Here is a 16,545-nt window from a genome sequence, read left to right on the forward strand (position 1 = left end):
TACGAGGCATAGGCAAAATATTTGCAACGAGATTTTTTTTAGGTCTCCATGGATTTCTTGCTGCAACATATTAGCTAGATAGTTTTTCGCAGTGCACATCTCAGGCAAGAGCTAGAGATGGAGAAACATCGATGATAGCGGTCATCGATATTTTCGATGCTTTGAGTGCATGAAACATCGATTTTTTTCAAATTTTCCATCTTCCAAATCTTTGTAATCCGTTTCCTTTTGGTCAAAACTCAGCATTTTTTTAATTGGATAAGCATAGGGGCTTAGTGGTGGCAAAAAGTTTAATTATGGCTGCTTTTCAGTTACGTCTGTTCCATTTTCCTAATATCTTATCCCTGTTCTGCCTATCGTGTCAACTATCACCACTTAATAATAGTAGCGTAATAATTTTGGCTGAGGGAAAAGAAGCAAAAATAAATACTTCAAGCTAATTTTACCATTAGATCAAACATATTAATAATTGTTTAAATAGCTTATAAGATGCTTCTAGTGTAAATCTAATGTTTAAAAAACATCGATGTGTCCTGTGTTAACCGAAACATCGATAACATCGATGTTTCTCCAGCTCTAGAAAGAACATACAAGACACGTAAACGTCACCAAAAAATTATTTGCAAACAAATTACATTTATTTTATTAAGTTATTAAAAGGCGCGTCAAGTTTTGTTCAAGGCAAAACAGGACTGCGGCTGTGTGTATGTGTGCGGTAGAAAGGGCAGGTCGGAAAACATATGTACGAAAACGCAAGGCAAGGAGAGAGGAGCTGCCCACGAATTTGAGAATTTTTTTCGGCGGAAGCCAGCTAGCTGCTGTTGACGAATAATTAAGAAAGGCCTGAACACAATGTCACTGCCTGGCAATGGCATCTACGTGGTGCGCGGTGAAATGGCCACCTTGATGACGGCCATGCGACGTGGAACGCGTTGGAATGCCACAGCCTACGTGGTAACTAATTATTCTAACACTACAAGAAAGTTGTGACATACCTCGTACTCCCCGCTTTGCAGGACGATGAGAAGGACTCGTTGTTGAAGCTATTTATAGACCTCAAGCAGGACTTAAATCGCACTGAAGATCTGCGTCTGATTGAACCTAAGGTGTTTCTATCTCCATTTCTGGAGGTGATACGCACGGCGGATACGACGGGACCCTTGACTAGTCTGGCTCTCGCCTCAGTCAATAAATTCTTGTCATATGGCCTAATTGGTGAGATAAACTGCTGTCTTTTCCGTGCTCGCTCCCTATCCTATCGCATTTTCATGTTGCAGATCCCACTTCGCCCAATATAGCAGATATTGTTGAACGCATAGCGGATGCCGTGACACATGCTCGCTTTATGGGCACAGATCAATCCTCGGACGGTGTTACTTTCATGCGGGTCATTGAAGTGCTGCACACTTTAATCCGCAGTCCTGAGGGAGCTGCCGTCAGCAATGAGTCGATGTGCGAGGTCATGCTAAGTTGCTTCAAGATTTGCTTTGAGCCAAGACTCAGTGAGCTGCTGCGACGCTCGGCAGAGCAATCGCTGAAGGACATGGTGCTTTTGTTCTTCATGCGTCTGCCGCAGTTTGCGGAGGAGCCCAGCGATACCGTCTTGCAGAAGCGATTTACTATTGGCGATGCTGCCAGCGGCGCCGCCCAGGAGAAGCACAAGCGAAAGACAGCAGCAGTGGCCGCCGCCCCAGCTCCCCCATCGGTGCATCGGAAGTCTTCGACAGTAGAAGATCCCCCGCAGACCCCACAATGCAGTCTTGCAGCGCCAAATCACCTCAAGGCTCCCATACTGGCCACCACTCCAGCCAGCCCAGCGGGCAACATTTTGGACATGCAGGGCAAGATCACGCAAACGCCAACAACAACAGCACCCGTGAGCTCGGGAGTTGAGGAGAACGCCGCAGCGAATGTACCCGCCATTCAAGTGGAGAGTGCCGCCGAATCGGAGATCGTAGAAGGGGGAGATGGAAAGAACAGCTTGACCGACGCGAACAGCAGCGAGTATATCAACTCGGTGGGTGTTCGCTTCACCCAGCAATCGTCCGATAAGGATGGAGCGCTAATCTCTGCCACCCTGTCGCCCTACGGTCTGCCGTTCATCCAAGAGCTCTTCCGATTCCTCATCATCTTGTGCAATCCGCTGGACAAACAGAATTCGGACAGCATGATGCATACGGGCTTGAGCTTGCTCACTGTGGCCTTTGAAGTGGCTGCCGATAATATTGGCAAATATGAGGGTTTGCTGGAGCTGGTCAAGGATGATTTGTGCAGAAATTTAATTTCGGTTAGACATTTTTCCCCACATTAGATAGATTGGATATGAATCATAATGATCTTTCTGTTGCAGCTCCTAACGTCGGAGCGCTTGAGTATCTTCGCTGCCGATTTGCAGCTATGCTTTCTGCTTTTCGAGTCGTTGCGCGGACACCTGAAGCTCCAGCTAGAAGGCTACCTCAAGAAGCTGAGCGAGATTATAGCCAGCGACAATCCCAAAACACCCTACGAGATGCGAGAACTGGCTTTGGACAATCTACTGCAGTTGTGGCGCATTCCTGGCTTCGTGACCGAGCTGTACATCAACTATGATTGCGATCTGTACTGCACGGATATGTTCGAGAGTCTGACCAACTTGCTAAGCAAGTACACCCTGTCAGCCACCAATGCGGTATACAGCACTCACATCATCTCCATGGACACACTCATCAGTGTCATCGACAGCATTGAGCGGAACTGTGCGGCAGCCAAGAACAGTCACAGCAGGGAAGCTGTGACAGAAGCCGGTCCGGCAGCCGGCGGAAGTCGCCACTCGCGTCACAACAGCGGATTAGAGGGGATTGTCATAGATGCTGGTGGCGGATCTTCAGCCGTGGATGAACAAGGCCGTGTAGAAAACATCTCCAACTTCATTAACAGCAGCTCGCAAAGACTGCGGCTGCAGTCGCAGTCTGGAGGAAATGGAATAGGTGGCGGAATAACCAGTGAAAAACTGGCCAATGTCAAGCAGAAGAAACGCTTGCTCTCCCAGGGCACAGAGCGGTTCAATCAACGACCGGACAAGGGTATCCAGTATCTTCAAGAGCACGGGGTTCTTAATGCTCAGCTCGATCCCATGCAAGTGGCGCTCTTCCTGCGCGAGAATCCTGGACTCGACAAGAAAATGATTGGCGAATACATTTCAAAGAAGAAGAATGTCGACTCAAAGATTCTGATCAACTTTGTCGACTCATTCGACTTCACTGGTCTCCGTGTGGATCAGGCACTGCGCCTGTATCTGGAGACATTCCGATTGCCTGGCGAGGCACCGTTGATTTTTCTGGTGTTGGAACACTTCTCCGATCACTGGCATGTAAGTGAGCGTGGGCATGGGGAATAGGACAATTATAATTCAAATCTCTTATGTAGACACAAAATCTGGAGCCGTTTGCGAATACTGATGCCGCATTCCGCTTGGCTTATGCCATCATCATGCTGAATATGGATCAGCATAACTCCAATGCAAAGCGCCTGAATGTTCCAATGACTCTGGAGGACTTCACCAAGAATTTGCGTGGCCTGAATGGTGGCAAAGACTTTGATCAAGAGATGTTGGCTCAGGTCTTCAATGCCATCAAGTGAGTACACCTTGATTATACCCGATACTCAAAATGAGTATTGGGGTATATTAGATTTGTGGTAAAAGTGGATGTGTGTAACGTCCAGAAGGAATCGTTTCCGACCCCATAAAGTATATATATTCTTGATCAGCATCAATAGCCGAGTCGATTGAGCCATGTCTGTCTGTCCGTCTGTCCGTCCGTCCGTCTGTCCGTCCCTATTAGCGCCTAGTGCTCAAAGACTATAAGAGCTAGAGCAACGATGTTTTGGATCCAGACTTCTGTGATATGTCACTGCTAGAAAAATATTTCAAAACTTCGCCCCGCCCACTTCCGCCCCCACAAAGGACGAAAATCTGTGGCATCCACAATTTTAAAGATACGAGAAAACCAAAAACGCAGAATCGGAGAGAATGACCATATCTTTTAGACTGCAGAATTTGAATAAGATCGTATTATTATTATAGCCAGCATCAAGAAAACAATTTCATTTTTTCTCGCCCTGTCTCTCTCTAACACACACGTAGCATAGCCGGCTTTGCTTAGAGTAAAACATTAGCGCCTAGATCTCAGAGACTATAAAAGCTAGAGCAACCAAATTTGGTATCCACACTCCTAATATATCGGACCGAGACGAGTTTGTTTCAAAATTTCGCCACACCCCCTTCCGCCCTCACAAAGGATGAAAATCTGGGGATATTCACAAATCTCAGAGACTATTAAGGCTAGAGTAACCAAATTTGGTATCCGCACTCCTGTTAGATCTTACTATAAAACGTGTATCTCAAAATTTCGCCCCACCCCCTTCCGCCCACACAAAGGACGAAAATCTGTGGCATCCACAATTTTAAAGATACGAGAAAACCAAAAACGCAGAATCGTAGAGAATGACCATATCTTTAAGACTGCAGAATCTGAATTGGATCGTATCATTATTATAGCCAGCATCAAGAAAACAATTTCATTTTTTCTCGCCCTGTCTCTCTCTAACACACACGTAGCATAGCCGGCTTTGCTTAGAGTAAAACATTAGCGCCTAGATCTCAGAGACTATTAAGGCTAGAGTAACCAAATTTGGTATCCGCACTCCTGTTAGATCTTACTATAAAACGTGTATCTCAAAATTTCGCCCCACCCCCTTCCGCCCACACAAAGGACGAAAATCTGTGGCATCCACAATTTTAAAGATACGAGAAAACCAAAAACGCAGAATCGTAGAGAATGACCATATCTTTAAGACTGCAGAATCTGAATTGGATCGTATCATTATTATAGCCAGCATCAAGAAAACAATTTCATTTTTTCTCGCCCTGTCTCTCTCTAACACACACGTAGCATAGCCGGCTTTGCTTAGAGTAAAACATTAGCGCCTAGATCTCAGAGACTATAAAAGCTAGAGCAACCAAATTTGGTATCCACACTCCTAATATATCGGACCGAGACGAGTTTGTTTCAAAATTTCGCCACACCCCCTTCCGCCCTCACAAAGGATGAAAATCTGGGGATATTCACAAATCTCAGAGACTATTAAGGCTAGAGTAACCAAATTTGGTATCCGCACTCCTGTTAGATCTTACTATAAAACGTGTATCTCAAAATTTCGCCCCACCCCCTTCCGCCCACACAAAGGACGAAAATCTGTGGCATCCACAATTTTAAAGATACGAGAAAACCAAAAACGCAGAATCGTAGAGAATGACCATATCTTTAAGACTGCAGAATCTGAATTGGATCGTATCATTATTATAGCCAGCATCAAGAAAACAATTTCATTTTTTCTCGCCCTGTCTCTCTCTAACACACACGTAGCATAGCCGGCTTTGCTTAGAGTAAAACATTAGCGCCTAGATCTCAGAGACTATTAAGGCTAGAGTAACCAAATTTGGTATCCGCACTCCTGTTAGATCTTACTATAAAACGTGTATCTCAAATTTTCGCCCCACCCCCTTCCGCCCACACAAAGGACGAAAATCTGTTGCATCCACAATATTGCACATTCGAGAAAACTAAAAACGCAGAATCATAGATAATGACCATATCTATCAGATTGCTGAATCTGGATCAGATCAGATCATTTTTATAGCCAATAGGAACAAATCAATTTGCAGTGGCTACGCAGCCCCCGACGTCATGCTCAGACTGATTTTCTGTCTCTCTCGCACGCACTCTTTGTCGTGTCGTTCAATATTAGCGGCGTCTGCCGGAGGAGAGCCATACTGACTTAGTATCGGGTATAACTGTAGAGTTGCGGTGTCCGCTGCAACTCACAACGTTCCACCTCGTTTTAATCTTGGAACAACATAGCATAGATTGCATATGTCCGATTTCATTCTATTCCAGAAACGAAGAGATTGTAATGCCTGCAGAACAAACCGGCTTAGTGCGTGAAAACTATCTGTGGAAAGTGCTGCTTCGACGTGGGGACACCCACGACGGCCATTTCCATTATGTCCACGATGCCTCCTACGATGTAGAGATATTCAATATTGTTTGGGGAGCTTCTCTAAGCGCTTTGAGCTTCATGTTCGATAAGAGCACTGAATCTGGCTACCAGAGAACACTGACGGGTAAGTGAACAACCGTTTCGAGGAGCGTCAGTATGAGTTTTATTCGGCATCTGAATACGTTTCAGGCTTTAGCAAGTCGGCAGCTATATCAGCGCATTACAATCTGCATGCGGACTTTGATGCCCTCGTTCTGACGTTGTGCAAATTCACAACGCTGTTGAGCAGCGTGGAGCAACACGAGCCGGCACCGGCGCCTAATGAGATGCAGCAGGCAGTGAACTTTGGATTGAATGCCAAGGCGCAGGCAGCCATGAGGACGGTATTCCTGTTGGTTCACGATTATGGCGATTGTTTGAGGGAGAGCTGGAAGCACATCCTCGACATTTTTCTGCAGCTCTTCCGCTTGAAGCTCCTGCCCAAATCCCTCATCGAGGTGGAGGACTTTTGCGAAGCAAACGGCAAGGCTATGCTGATACTGGAGAAGCCGCGGGAGAAACAGGAATCGGGTCTCTTTTCTAGTCTGTACTCATTCATCAGCTCAGAGGGTCAGCGTGAGCCCACCTACGAGGAGCAGGACTTTATTAAGCATGGCCGTAAATGTATCAAGGAATGCCAACTCGATCAAATGCTGCAGGAGTCGAAGTTCGTGCAACTTGAGTCCCTGCAAGAACTGCTCAAATGTGTGCTGGGTCTGCTGAAGGCTCCTCAGGGGCACAAGTCGATTGGTCTGCCCTATGCTGAAGATCAAACCGTCTTCTGGATGGAATTTCTCGTCAAGATCGTCATACACAATCGCGATCGCATGATTCCCCTGTGGCCAGCGGTTCGGGATCAAATGTATCTTCTTCTAATGGGCAGCGCCTCGTGCGGCTATGACTATCTCCTTAATCGCTGCATTGTGGCAGTGCTCAAGCTGGCCATCTACCTTATGCGCAACGAGGAACTGTGCCCTATTGTTCTCCAATCTCTCAAGATGCTGCTGATGCTGAAGCCTGCCCTTCTGCTGCGCATATCCAAGCAGATTTCCATTGGCATTTACGAGCTGCTGAAGACCTCTGCCCAGAACATTCACTCTGAGCAGGACTGGCAGATCATCTTCAATCTGCTTGAGTGTGTGGGTGCCGGTGCTGTCCCCCCCAACTATGAGGATACCCAGTTGCCGCTGCCGCCCAATGGAGGCGCTAAATCGGATGGCGCATTGAGTGGTGAGGAAGATGCCTCTGCACCCCCGGAGCGTGGCTACACTTCAGACTCTGAACTCTCCAAAGCAACTGCTGTGCCCACTGCACCCAGTCCAAGTGCTGAGAATTGGATATTGGTCAACAACAAAGACAGTGAACTGACGACGGCCTCCAGGTGAGTTTTCTGGGCCACGATGAAATCTTAATCTCCAATTCTAACTGAATCTGTTTGACAGACCGCAATCGCCGCCCAGCTCCACCACAGGTGCTTCAAGTTCTTCGAATAGCCTAGTCTACAATTGCCAGCTTCTGGATCATGCGCCATTTGCCTTATTCAAGTGCTGGGACTCGCTGTCCTTCATTGTGAGGAGTGTGGCCCACATCACGCCCTATAACTTTGAGGCCTGCGTTCGCTGCATTCGTATATTTGTAGAGGCCTGTCGGGATGGAGGGATTCGTCAGCGACGCAAGTTGGAAGCGGCAGGAAAGCAAAGGAGTGCTAAGAAGCGAAGCGATCGTAAGCCAGGTGTGGCCTCGTCCGGCTCGAGCAGCAACCTGAGTCTACTGACGGGCGACGCTGCCGACAATCTTCCCGTGAATTCGGCCGAACAGGAAGACCTGGCCCAGCGATACGAGCAGTTGTCCATTCAATTGCTGGACCTGATGTACACTCTGTATACGCGAACAGCTCAGATCTTCCGATGGTGGGCGGAGGAAGGCTGCACTGTTCCTCAGTCGGCGGCTTTGTGGACACCAGGATGGTGCCCGCTGCTGCAGGGCATAGCCAGATTGGCAATGGATCGGCGGCGTGAAGTGCGCACCCATGCCATATCGTGTCTTCAGCAAAGGGCTTTGCTAGTGCACGATCTACAAACGCTTTCTGGAGCAGAGTGGTGTTCCTGCTTTGTTCAGGTACTATTCCCGTTACTGAACGAGTTACTGCCAGAGAGCAGCGCTTCAGGGCAGCTGGATGCAGCGCTCCTGGAAGAGTCACGCATTCGGACCGCCACCATTATGTCCAAGGTATTCCTGCAGCACCTCACCACTCTCATCGAGCTGGGGGCCGCTTTCAACGAACTTTGGCTAGACATACTGGACTACATAGAGAGATTCATGAAGGTCGGATCGGACACTTTGTCGGAGCAGATGCAGGAGATACTGAAGAACATGCTGCTGGTTATGCATTCGGTCCGTGTGTTCCACAAACAAGATGGCAGCCTGCATCAGGCGCTGTGGGAGCTCACCTGGCGACGGATCGGGGAATTTTTGCCCAATCTGAAGGAGGAACTCTTCCGTGACGAAGGTGCGTGAGGCGGCCATTTTTAAACCCGCTTAACTTTTGACCCTGCCATCAGATCTGCTTTTACCAGCAATATCGCTGGACTTTACAAAAATTGTATACGGGTCTCAATTCTTAGCTGGCCAGCAATCGTTGACATTCCCTCTGTGTAGCAATGGGCTTCGTATCGCTTTTGCGGCCACTGGCAAATATGAAACCCTTAAAGAGTCAACCAAAACCAAACAGCGGAAACTACCGAAGCCCTGGTCTAGCTTCAAATCCAAGTTAAAGATGCTCAAGGGACTGGGCAAAAAGAATTGAGCATTGAACCTTTTCCCCACTTCGTTTGAGCTTCGTGTTGCGTTCCTTTCATTATATTTTGATAGAATTACATATGTACTTAGTTATCAAATGAAAACATCCTCCATCTTTCAGGCAAACGCTCCCACACACTAACCAACACTCCATCTGTGGTTGCACCTGTTGCACCATCTGGTGATCCCAATACACAACCAGAGGTGCCGCCACTTGCCCAACCAATCTTGCCCAAACAGCATTTGCAACAACAGCCCACCCAGCTGCAGCCACAGCTTCAGGCCACAGAGACGGCTGTGTGTGCGGCCACGGCATCCCCAGTAGAATCTCCAAGGCGGAGCATTATACTGCAGCCTCCCATGGCAGATGCTCTGCAGCAGGCACCCAGTTTCGTCTTTGCTCAGGTAAGCTCAACCTCAGCCCATCCCAATTTATAGTCAATCGGTTAATCAGTCATTCTACCATCCATTATACAGCCCCTAATGTTGGCCCCCCAACAGCCGGCTACGGTGGATTCTCAGCCCATCCCAATGCTGCCGGATCTTGTGAATGAAGCTACTGCTGCAGCGGTGCAAGGCTCCCAGGAAGCAGTGGAGCCAACCCACGCTGCTTCAATACCGGTTGTGCAGCAGTTAAACATCACCTCCAACAATACGTATAATAGTTATGCCATTGAGTTGCCCGCTCCATCGGAAGCGCTTGAAGATCAGTCTAAGCAACAACAGTTGCTCTACCAGCAATACTATCAGCAATATCAGGCGTACCAACACCAACTTCAGCCAGCTCAGTCCACCGATCCCGCCATTAATGTGCCAATCAGTCACCTGCTGGCCGGCAACGCGTATCCCTCGCTGCCTAAGATGCCGCAGTCGTCGATTGTTCATAGCTTTGCCCCTGTTTACGAGGCCCCGCCATTAGCTGGCGGCGGTGTTGGACCAGCAGCGGATATTTATCAGGAATATGTCCAGAATCCCTATAACATAACGCTCCAGCACAATTCCCAGCAGCAGCAACATCAGCAGCCCGGCCAAGGTGTGGCTGTCCCCTTTCCCGCTGCGGCGACTCCAGCCAACTATTTTAACGCGAGCGTTGATCCTAGCAGTATACCGCCTGGCTCTGAGCTGCTCTATGGCCAGCAGTGAACTGCGTTTGAAACATGATTGCAAGTCCCTTCGGAATTATTTGTTTATGTCTTGTGTTTTAATGGAAAGAAACCTTCGTAGTAATACAAAGATTGTGTCAATTTGTTTATTGTTATGCCTCCTTTTCCTCCTTCCTCCCCCCAAACCATAGTGAAAACACATTCCGCCTGTGCGCGTGTTTATTATCTGAATAACTATATGTACTAATCACATCCAGAAAATCTACAATTGTTTAACCGCTATTTTAAGAAGAAATACCTTAAAAGCTTTAGTAATGCAATTAGTTTAATTTATCAATATTTAACTAATTATATCTTCTGTACGAGTACGATATGTTATGCAAAGAGGCAACTGTAAATAATCAAAATTTAAATATACAACAAATTATAATATGCATATGCGAATTATCGGTTGTTTTCATTCCGTATACTGAAATGACCACGAAACTTTTAAAGGTAAATATATGGAAAGGTGGCGGCGGGGGCAAAAGAAAAGCCCAATCCGTGACAATGCGTAATGAAGCATTGCCGTGACCAGGATTCGAACCTGGGTTACCACGGCCACAACGTGGGGTCCTAACCACTAGACGATCACGGCTACCTCGGGCTGTTGGAACTCGGCGTCCGGGAACGCAACCTGTTCGGTTACAATCAAAGATAATGCAAATTCATTAATATTTTGCAATTAAGTTGTCAATCCAGAGTCCAAATTGAACTTTATTTGGTGAAATAACGTATTGCTTTCAATTCTATCGATACTGAGCTCAAATAGACAACAACAAAAAAGAATTATAAATTATTCTGACAAAAAGAAGAACCAAACTCCGTGACAATGCATATTTGCAGCATTGCCGTGACCAGGATTCGAACCTGGGTTACCACGGCCACAACGTGGGGTCCTAACCACTAGACGATCACGGCTACGTTAGGTTGTTGGATTGTGCCAGCCAAAACACCTATATCAAGGAAATGCCCAAAACGAGTTATGCGGTCTCTCGATATTTTCCTGATATTTCGAGTCATAGATGGCGACGGTAGCTTTTGTCGATTAATACTCAAATTTGCAAAATAAACTGCGTTTTTTATTTTACAGATTAAAATTTGTCTTCACAGTAAAAACAAAAGAATGTTTTTGGTAGCGGCAAAACATAATTCAGACTTTCATGATCTGAAAACATTTCCTTTCACTTTTCACGGTCGAATGCCTTTCATTTACTCACATTTGAGTTTTTTCCTTCATTATCCACTACAGTCGAACTTCTCTATTACGAACTTCCGTACAAGGATTTTCTTTCCATCCATATCAGAAATAAGGCAAAAAAGTTTGAGGCAAGTGTAGGATAGTTAAATAAATTAAACAAAGGTATTTGCTTCCCTGAACATCGTTAAAGTTTTTGTTGATAAGGAAAAGTGGAACAATCAAATGTAAACAAACAAACAAATGTAAATATATAACGAGTTTTCCGTATAACGAACTTGTTTTCGTCCCCTTGAGATTCGCTAATTGGAAGTTCGACTGTATTTGCGAAAAGATTTTATCGTAGCTGACGTATTAGGTGAATAAAAGAGAAAAAAAAAAGAAAACCCGACTCCGTGACAATGCATATTTGCAGCATTGCCGTGACCAGGATTCGAACCTGGGTTACCACGGCCACAACGTGGGGTCCTAACCACTAGACGATCACGGCTACGTCGGGTTGTTGGAAGGTCGCGGCCAAAAACGAAACGTTATCGACCAACATTTTATTGATTGTTGTTTACAATTGGAGTTCAAGTGCAGTTTACTTTATTAATATGTAATAATACTAAAATTAAATCATTTTTCCAACAACTTTACCAGTTAATTTTCAAATAGCACTGCTGTACAATAGTTAGGACACATAAATTAAACTCATATAGGCTTCTTAATCATATATAAAGTTGTTACACTTGGCTTGTTTCCCAGAGGGCAATGCCGGCTAGCTGTCGACCCCAGGGCTGGGTAGTTCCCCTTGCCCGCCAAATGTAGACAAAAAAGGAGACATACTACTTCTCGGGACATCAAAACTAACAACAACCTAACAACAACAAAGAAAATCATAAACAGACGGCTATCAAGTGGGTGAAGCTTGGGTGTTATCACTTCGCGCGCCCGCCCTACCTGTGACCAAACACAACGTTCATTTTGGCCACCCTCTGCTGGAACGGTAACGGCTGGCCTAATCCATGGCTTACGCCACGCGTCCTCCCTCTATTTTAAATTTAATGCATCATGCTTCAATATATATCCAAGCTTTAATAATCGTAAATTGACAATTTCATCTTTCTCATTAATAAATAGCTATACTCAAAATTATCACTAACCACTAAGAAACACCAAAACGTTCGACACACAGGCAAACAAGGGAATAACTGCTGAAATTTCGTTCAACCAACAGGGATACCCTCACCCATACGTAATGGAATATGTGTAGATGAGTGGATCCAGTTTTACGGGAGTTAATTTAACTCGGGCCCCTACGGAGACTTAACCTACCAAGAGCTCTTGTTAAGGGTCCCCGGGACATAAACAATAAACAATATTTTTCCACAAATCGCTCGACCAAATACGGTGGACTGATGGGACCCCCGCGTCACCCACTAAGGGTTAATCTTCTGGCACTGAACAGCTGATCGCAGATTTAGGTTCGTGAAAGGTGTTGGTGTTTTTACATATTTTTTTTCAATGGCCAAGATTTTACGTTAAACGGTTTAAGCTAATACCAATTACTAAATAAAGGACAACACACGGAACAAAATAACATTTAATGTGGAACGGTGTTTGGAGTGCGGATTATGTTTTTTTCTTTAAGTTCAAACTACGTGGGCGATCGCTGGCCGTGGCCTGTCAGCCCTAAATTTATATAGGTCAGTGTATACGTGTGCGCGTGTGTGTGTGTGTGAATAGGGTTTCGGGGTTTTTACTTGGTGAATGAGACCAAACGTGTGGCACGCACTGGAAGGCGATGCAACGATCGTGCGGTGTGGCTAGAATCGCCCTGGCAGCTAAATCGTCCTCTTTCACCCTCCCCCTTCACACGTCCCGCGCTACTTGGCTCACACACGCGCAACTGGAACGAACTCACTCAGGTTCCGTTGGGCAGTCTTCTTCTCTGCAGTCGACTTTCTCGAACTCCAGTGTCCCTCTCCAGGAAACCTTCTGGCCCGGTTCTGGTGGCTATATTCCTTGCCGGCTGTTAGTAAAATTTTCTGCATTACAACCTATTTTATCGCCCGCCTTTTCTGTACTCACTTCAAACTTTCTGTTTTAAGCACAAAATTTCAAATTTCGACGTTACTCCGTCCACGCTCCACGATCTCCATAATCCAATCCACGTTTTCTAATATTTTCACTCCTATTTATCCCTTTTTCCCTTACTAATACATATAACTAATCCTATTCTCTTCCTTATATCCCCAGTAACGGCTCCAGCTCCCCCCGATGTCCCAATACACCATCGAGCCTCCCTGGACTTCCGCTAGATGGCGCGTCGCCCTCAGCCCTGGCCACCTATCGTTCAGGTGGGACTGGAACAAAGTCATGTTTAATTTATATTTCCTATTTTTCGAATTGTATTAAGCCCCAAATCTTTGGGGCATTAGCGCCAAATTTAAAACAAGAAGTGTTTGGTAATTTTTACGCATTTATACTGCCATTGCTCAGCACTCAAAAGCTGCATTCCTAAAACGCCAGTGTGAGTGTTTTTGGGGGCCTGAATCTTTGTTACGAACCTTTGTTTTCTTCGCGGCAAGGCCGGCTAGCCAGTCATCCCAGGGCTGGGTACTTCCCAAGCCCTCAGGTCGCACAATATACCAACTAATTGGACATCTCGAACAAATTGAAACAACAAAAGTAACCGACAAAAAAAACTGCAAACGGACTCTACTCGACAAACAACATTACAGTAACTTCCTTCAACACAGACGTGGACCAGGTCGAGGTGTCGATGTTTTTACCCCTGACGTACCCTCCCTACCTGATATCTGAATAACAACGTTTTGGATCTCCCTGCCATGTGCAGCAGCCTTACCCTCTCGTTGCTGTGGCTCCTCTTCCCCCCATATGAAACGCTTAGCAATTCATTTTCTTCGTTATAATTTTCACTTCAATTTCCTACTTTTACACGGTATCATCGCTACACTAAGCCTGCCTATTCATACCCCCCTCATCTTATCACTACTGGCGGTTAATAAATAAATAGATAAATAGAAATAATTAATATAATAAATATAAATAAGTTACATATAGATATAATATGGACGGACTTAAATTAGGGGATTACCAATTACATATAAATGGAGACGTCTAACAAAAATAAATAATGGGAGTAAATAAGTTGATTGATGATTTTTTTTCTCTCCCTAAATGGGCGAGGGACCCGCACTATGTGGCCAGGATTGTGTATTCGAGCCCAGCAAAAAGCAAGCCAGGATGGCGGAGCTGTGACCTATTCCCTACGGATTGGCCAACAAAAAAAATTAATTTGGGGTTTCTTTACTCCCCCCTCTGGAGCGGACTCACTCTTATGCTTCTTGGGTCTCTTTCCCGTCCCGCTAGTCCTGGTTCCTGGTCTCTCACTGATCTGGATCCCCTGGAATCACAGATTTATTTATCTTTTTTTTTCAGGGTGATGGCCACTACTCCATCCTCATCCCACTCACTTTTTCTTTCAGAACAAAAAAAATCACTAGATCACTATGTCCGGCGCGCATGCTTCTCCGTTGCGGGAATTTCTTTCTCTGAACCCCCTCTTGGCTTAGCTGCTCTGTTTAATGCTCCCGGGCCGCTGATCCCCATCGCTCTCTCTTCTATCGCCCTTGAACTAGGTTCAAGGGCATGGCCTGATTCGGGCTGCTGGCGGCTCTCTTTTCTTTGGGGTATGGGTGAGTTGGTTTCGGGACTCCGTTATGGGATGAGATCGGATATCTTCTCTCATAACGGCTCCGGAGAGCGCGCGGAACTCTCACTCTCCAGGACCAGGTGGCGCCACTCTTCGCTAACCTTTTGCCCTTAAATTTTGGCCTTGCCACTCTGCTCAAACTTTTTTCCTCCTCACCACTTCTATGGGGTATCACCTATCGATATCTTCGCATGCAACATCTTTCGAATTTCTCCCGCAACAAATAATGGGATATTTCATCATTAATAAACTAAATTTAATTTTTAAAGAATATAGACTATAGAAATCTCCATACGAAGGTTATTTGAATTTTCGATCTTTAAAATCGTACTTTTAATAATTCGTCAGTATATTTACGGTATTTGTTGTTACCTTGACGTATATTTTGGTATATTTCTGAGAAGTCAAACCGTATAACTTATCGACTGTTTCTCGGCCCAGCCCACCAACAATCTGAACAATAAACAATCTGAAATTAAATGTTCAATTGCATTGCATTAACAGATTCTGACGAAGAGGAATATTTCGTCGTGGACGCAATAAAGCCAAAATGTTCTGGAACTCGGCAGCCATCAGGCGAATCAAAAGAAAGCGCAGTAATTGAAATTACTCCAAAAAAAGCAAAACCGGCGTTTTTGGCAAAGAGCGCATCAACGTCGCCATCTTCCTCGGATAAAACAGGCACATCCCCTGGCACAGGAACAGACGTCAACGATAAATCCAATGCCAAAGGCCCAGGACGACAAAGGTCTCGAAAGAGCCAGCATCAAACCCTTCGTATGAGCCCCGCAGACATACAGTTCGAGACCATTGCTTTGGAGGATGAAGAAACACGAAAAGCCAATAAGATGGCCAGCGTAAAGACAGATGAACCACAGCTACAGGGAAATGTGGTGGAGGCCATTGACGATATGATAAATGGCCACGAAATGCAGGCGCTTATCAAACGCATTGCCAGGGAGCGCGTACGCTGTAACTTTTTGCTGGCCACCTATCAATTGCCCGACATGAATTTCGCGCTGAACACTCCCATTGATACACTACGTTATCAATTTCGGGAACGTCTTAAGCAGCGGAACGAGCGGAATTTATTAAGTGCAACGACAACATCTCTTCCTACCGTACCGACTACATCTCGTCCTACCGTACCGACTACATCTCGCCCTACCTTAGCAACAACCGTCAATCCCACTAAAGGGACGACCAGCAAGGGAATTGTCAGAGCCACAGAGCCCCAGTCGTAGCCCATGGAAGTTTATACTATTATTGAATAAAAATAAAATTCACCCCGCTTCCAGTACTTCCACATTGTTAACCAAGATTAAATATTTCGATTTCTGTGATTTGACTTTGATTTCATGGCCACGCTTGTGAAAACAGCGTTTTGGCCGTCGGCTTCCAACAACCCGACGTAGCCGTGATCGTCTAGTGGTTAGGACCCCACGTTGTGGCCGTGGTAACCCAGGTTCGAATCCTGGTCACGGCAATGCTGCAAATATGCATTGTCACGGAGTTGGGTTTTCTTTTTTTTTTTCTTTTAAATCTTATTTTCCTGGGTTTTATCTGTTAACCGATTAAGATATATTTTAGCGCCAAGCTGGTGAGGG

At 45.7% G+C, this 16,545-nt stretch overlaps 2 protein-coding genes and 4 non-coding genes across 7 annotated transcripts; 3 read left to right on the forward strand and 3 right to left on the reverse strand.

Annotated features, from left to right (window-relative positions):
* The first annotated feature begins 565 nt into the window (after nt 1–565).
* Nucleotides 566–10,418, forward strand: LOC108159691 (Golgi-specific brefeldin A-resistance guanine nucleotide exchange factor 1). Of its 2 annotated transcripts, XM_017293199.2 has the most exons (10): nt 567–954; nt 1,017–1,215; nt 1,278–2,287; nt 2,351–3,349; nt 3,406–3,614; nt 5,937–6,163; nt 6,229–7,459; nt 7,521–8,587; nt 8,999–9,282; nt 9,355–10,418. In XM_017293199.2, the coding sequence occupies exons 1-10, from the start codon at nt 853–855 to the stop codon at nt 10,018–10,020; spliced, it is 5,994 nt and encodes a 1,997-aa protein (XP_017148688.1). In that variant the 5' UTR covers nt 567–852; the 3' UTR covers nt 10,021–10,418. The 2 variants fall into 2 exon arrangements, with proteins under 2 accessions (XP_017148689.1, XP_017148688.1); XM_017293200.2 differs by lacking the exons at nt 8,999–9,282; nt 9,355–10,418 and adding an exon at nt 8,640–8,960 and having other exon boundaries at nt 566–954.
* A 127-nt stretch (nt 10,419–10,545) lies between these two features.
* On the reverse strand, nt 10,546–10,617 carry Trnah-gug. The gene has a single exon. It is a non-coding gene; the product is annotated as a tRNA-His (tRNA).
* A 251-nt stretch (nt 10,618–10,868) lies between these two features.
* Nucleotides 10,869–10,940, reverse strand: Trnah-gug. Its single transcript has one exon. It is a non-coding gene; the product is annotated as a tRNA-His (tRNA).
* Nucleotides 10,941–11,635: 695 nt separating this feature from the next.
* Trnah-gug lies at nt 11,636–11,707 on the reverse strand. The gene has a single exon. It is a non-coding gene; the product is annotated as a tRNA-His (tRNA).
* A 3,636-nt stretch (nt 11,708–15,343) lies between these two features.
* Nucleotides 15,344–16,264, forward strand: LOC108160739. The gene has a single exon (XM_017294930.2). It carries the CDS (start codon nt 15,418–15,420, stop codon nt 16,180–16,182), a length of 765 nt encoding a protein of 254 aa, XP_017150419.1. The 5' UTR covers nt 15,344–15,417; the 3' UTR covers nt 16,183–16,264.
* An 88-nt stretch (nt 16,265–16,352) lies between these two features.
* Nucleotides 16,353–16,424, forward strand: Trnah-gug. The gene has a single exon. It is a non-coding gene; the product is annotated as a tRNA-His (tRNA).
* The last annotated feature ends 121 nt before the right edge of the window (nt 16,425–16,545 follow it).

This window comes from Drosophila miranda, chromosome 3 (assembly GCF_003369915.1).
Source record: "Drosophila miranda strain MSH22 chromosome 3, D.miranda_PacBio2.1, whole genome shotgun sequence".
NCBI lineage: Eukaryota > Metazoa > Arthropoda > Insecta > Diptera > Drosophilidae > Drosophila > Drosophila miranda.

Excerpts from the sequence above, each read along its gene's own strand:
- LOC108159691 (XM_017293199.2), top strand. The coding sequence starts at position 853 with ATGTCACTGCCTGGCAATGGCATCTACGTGGTGCGCGGTGAAATGGCC. Across the intron at positions 955-1,016 it reads GGAATGCCACAGCCTACGTG|GACGATGAGAAGGACTCGTT; the intron begins GTAACTAATTAT and ends CCCGCTTTGCAG. Across the intron at positions 7,460-7,520 it reads GAACTGACGACGGCCTCCAG|ACCGCAATCGCCGCCCAGCT; the intron begins GTGAGTTTTCTG and ends TCTGTTTGACAG.
- LOC108160739 (XM_017294930.2), top strand. The coding sequence starts at position 15,418 with ATGTTCAATTGCATTGCATTAACAGATTCTGACGAAGAGGAATATTTC.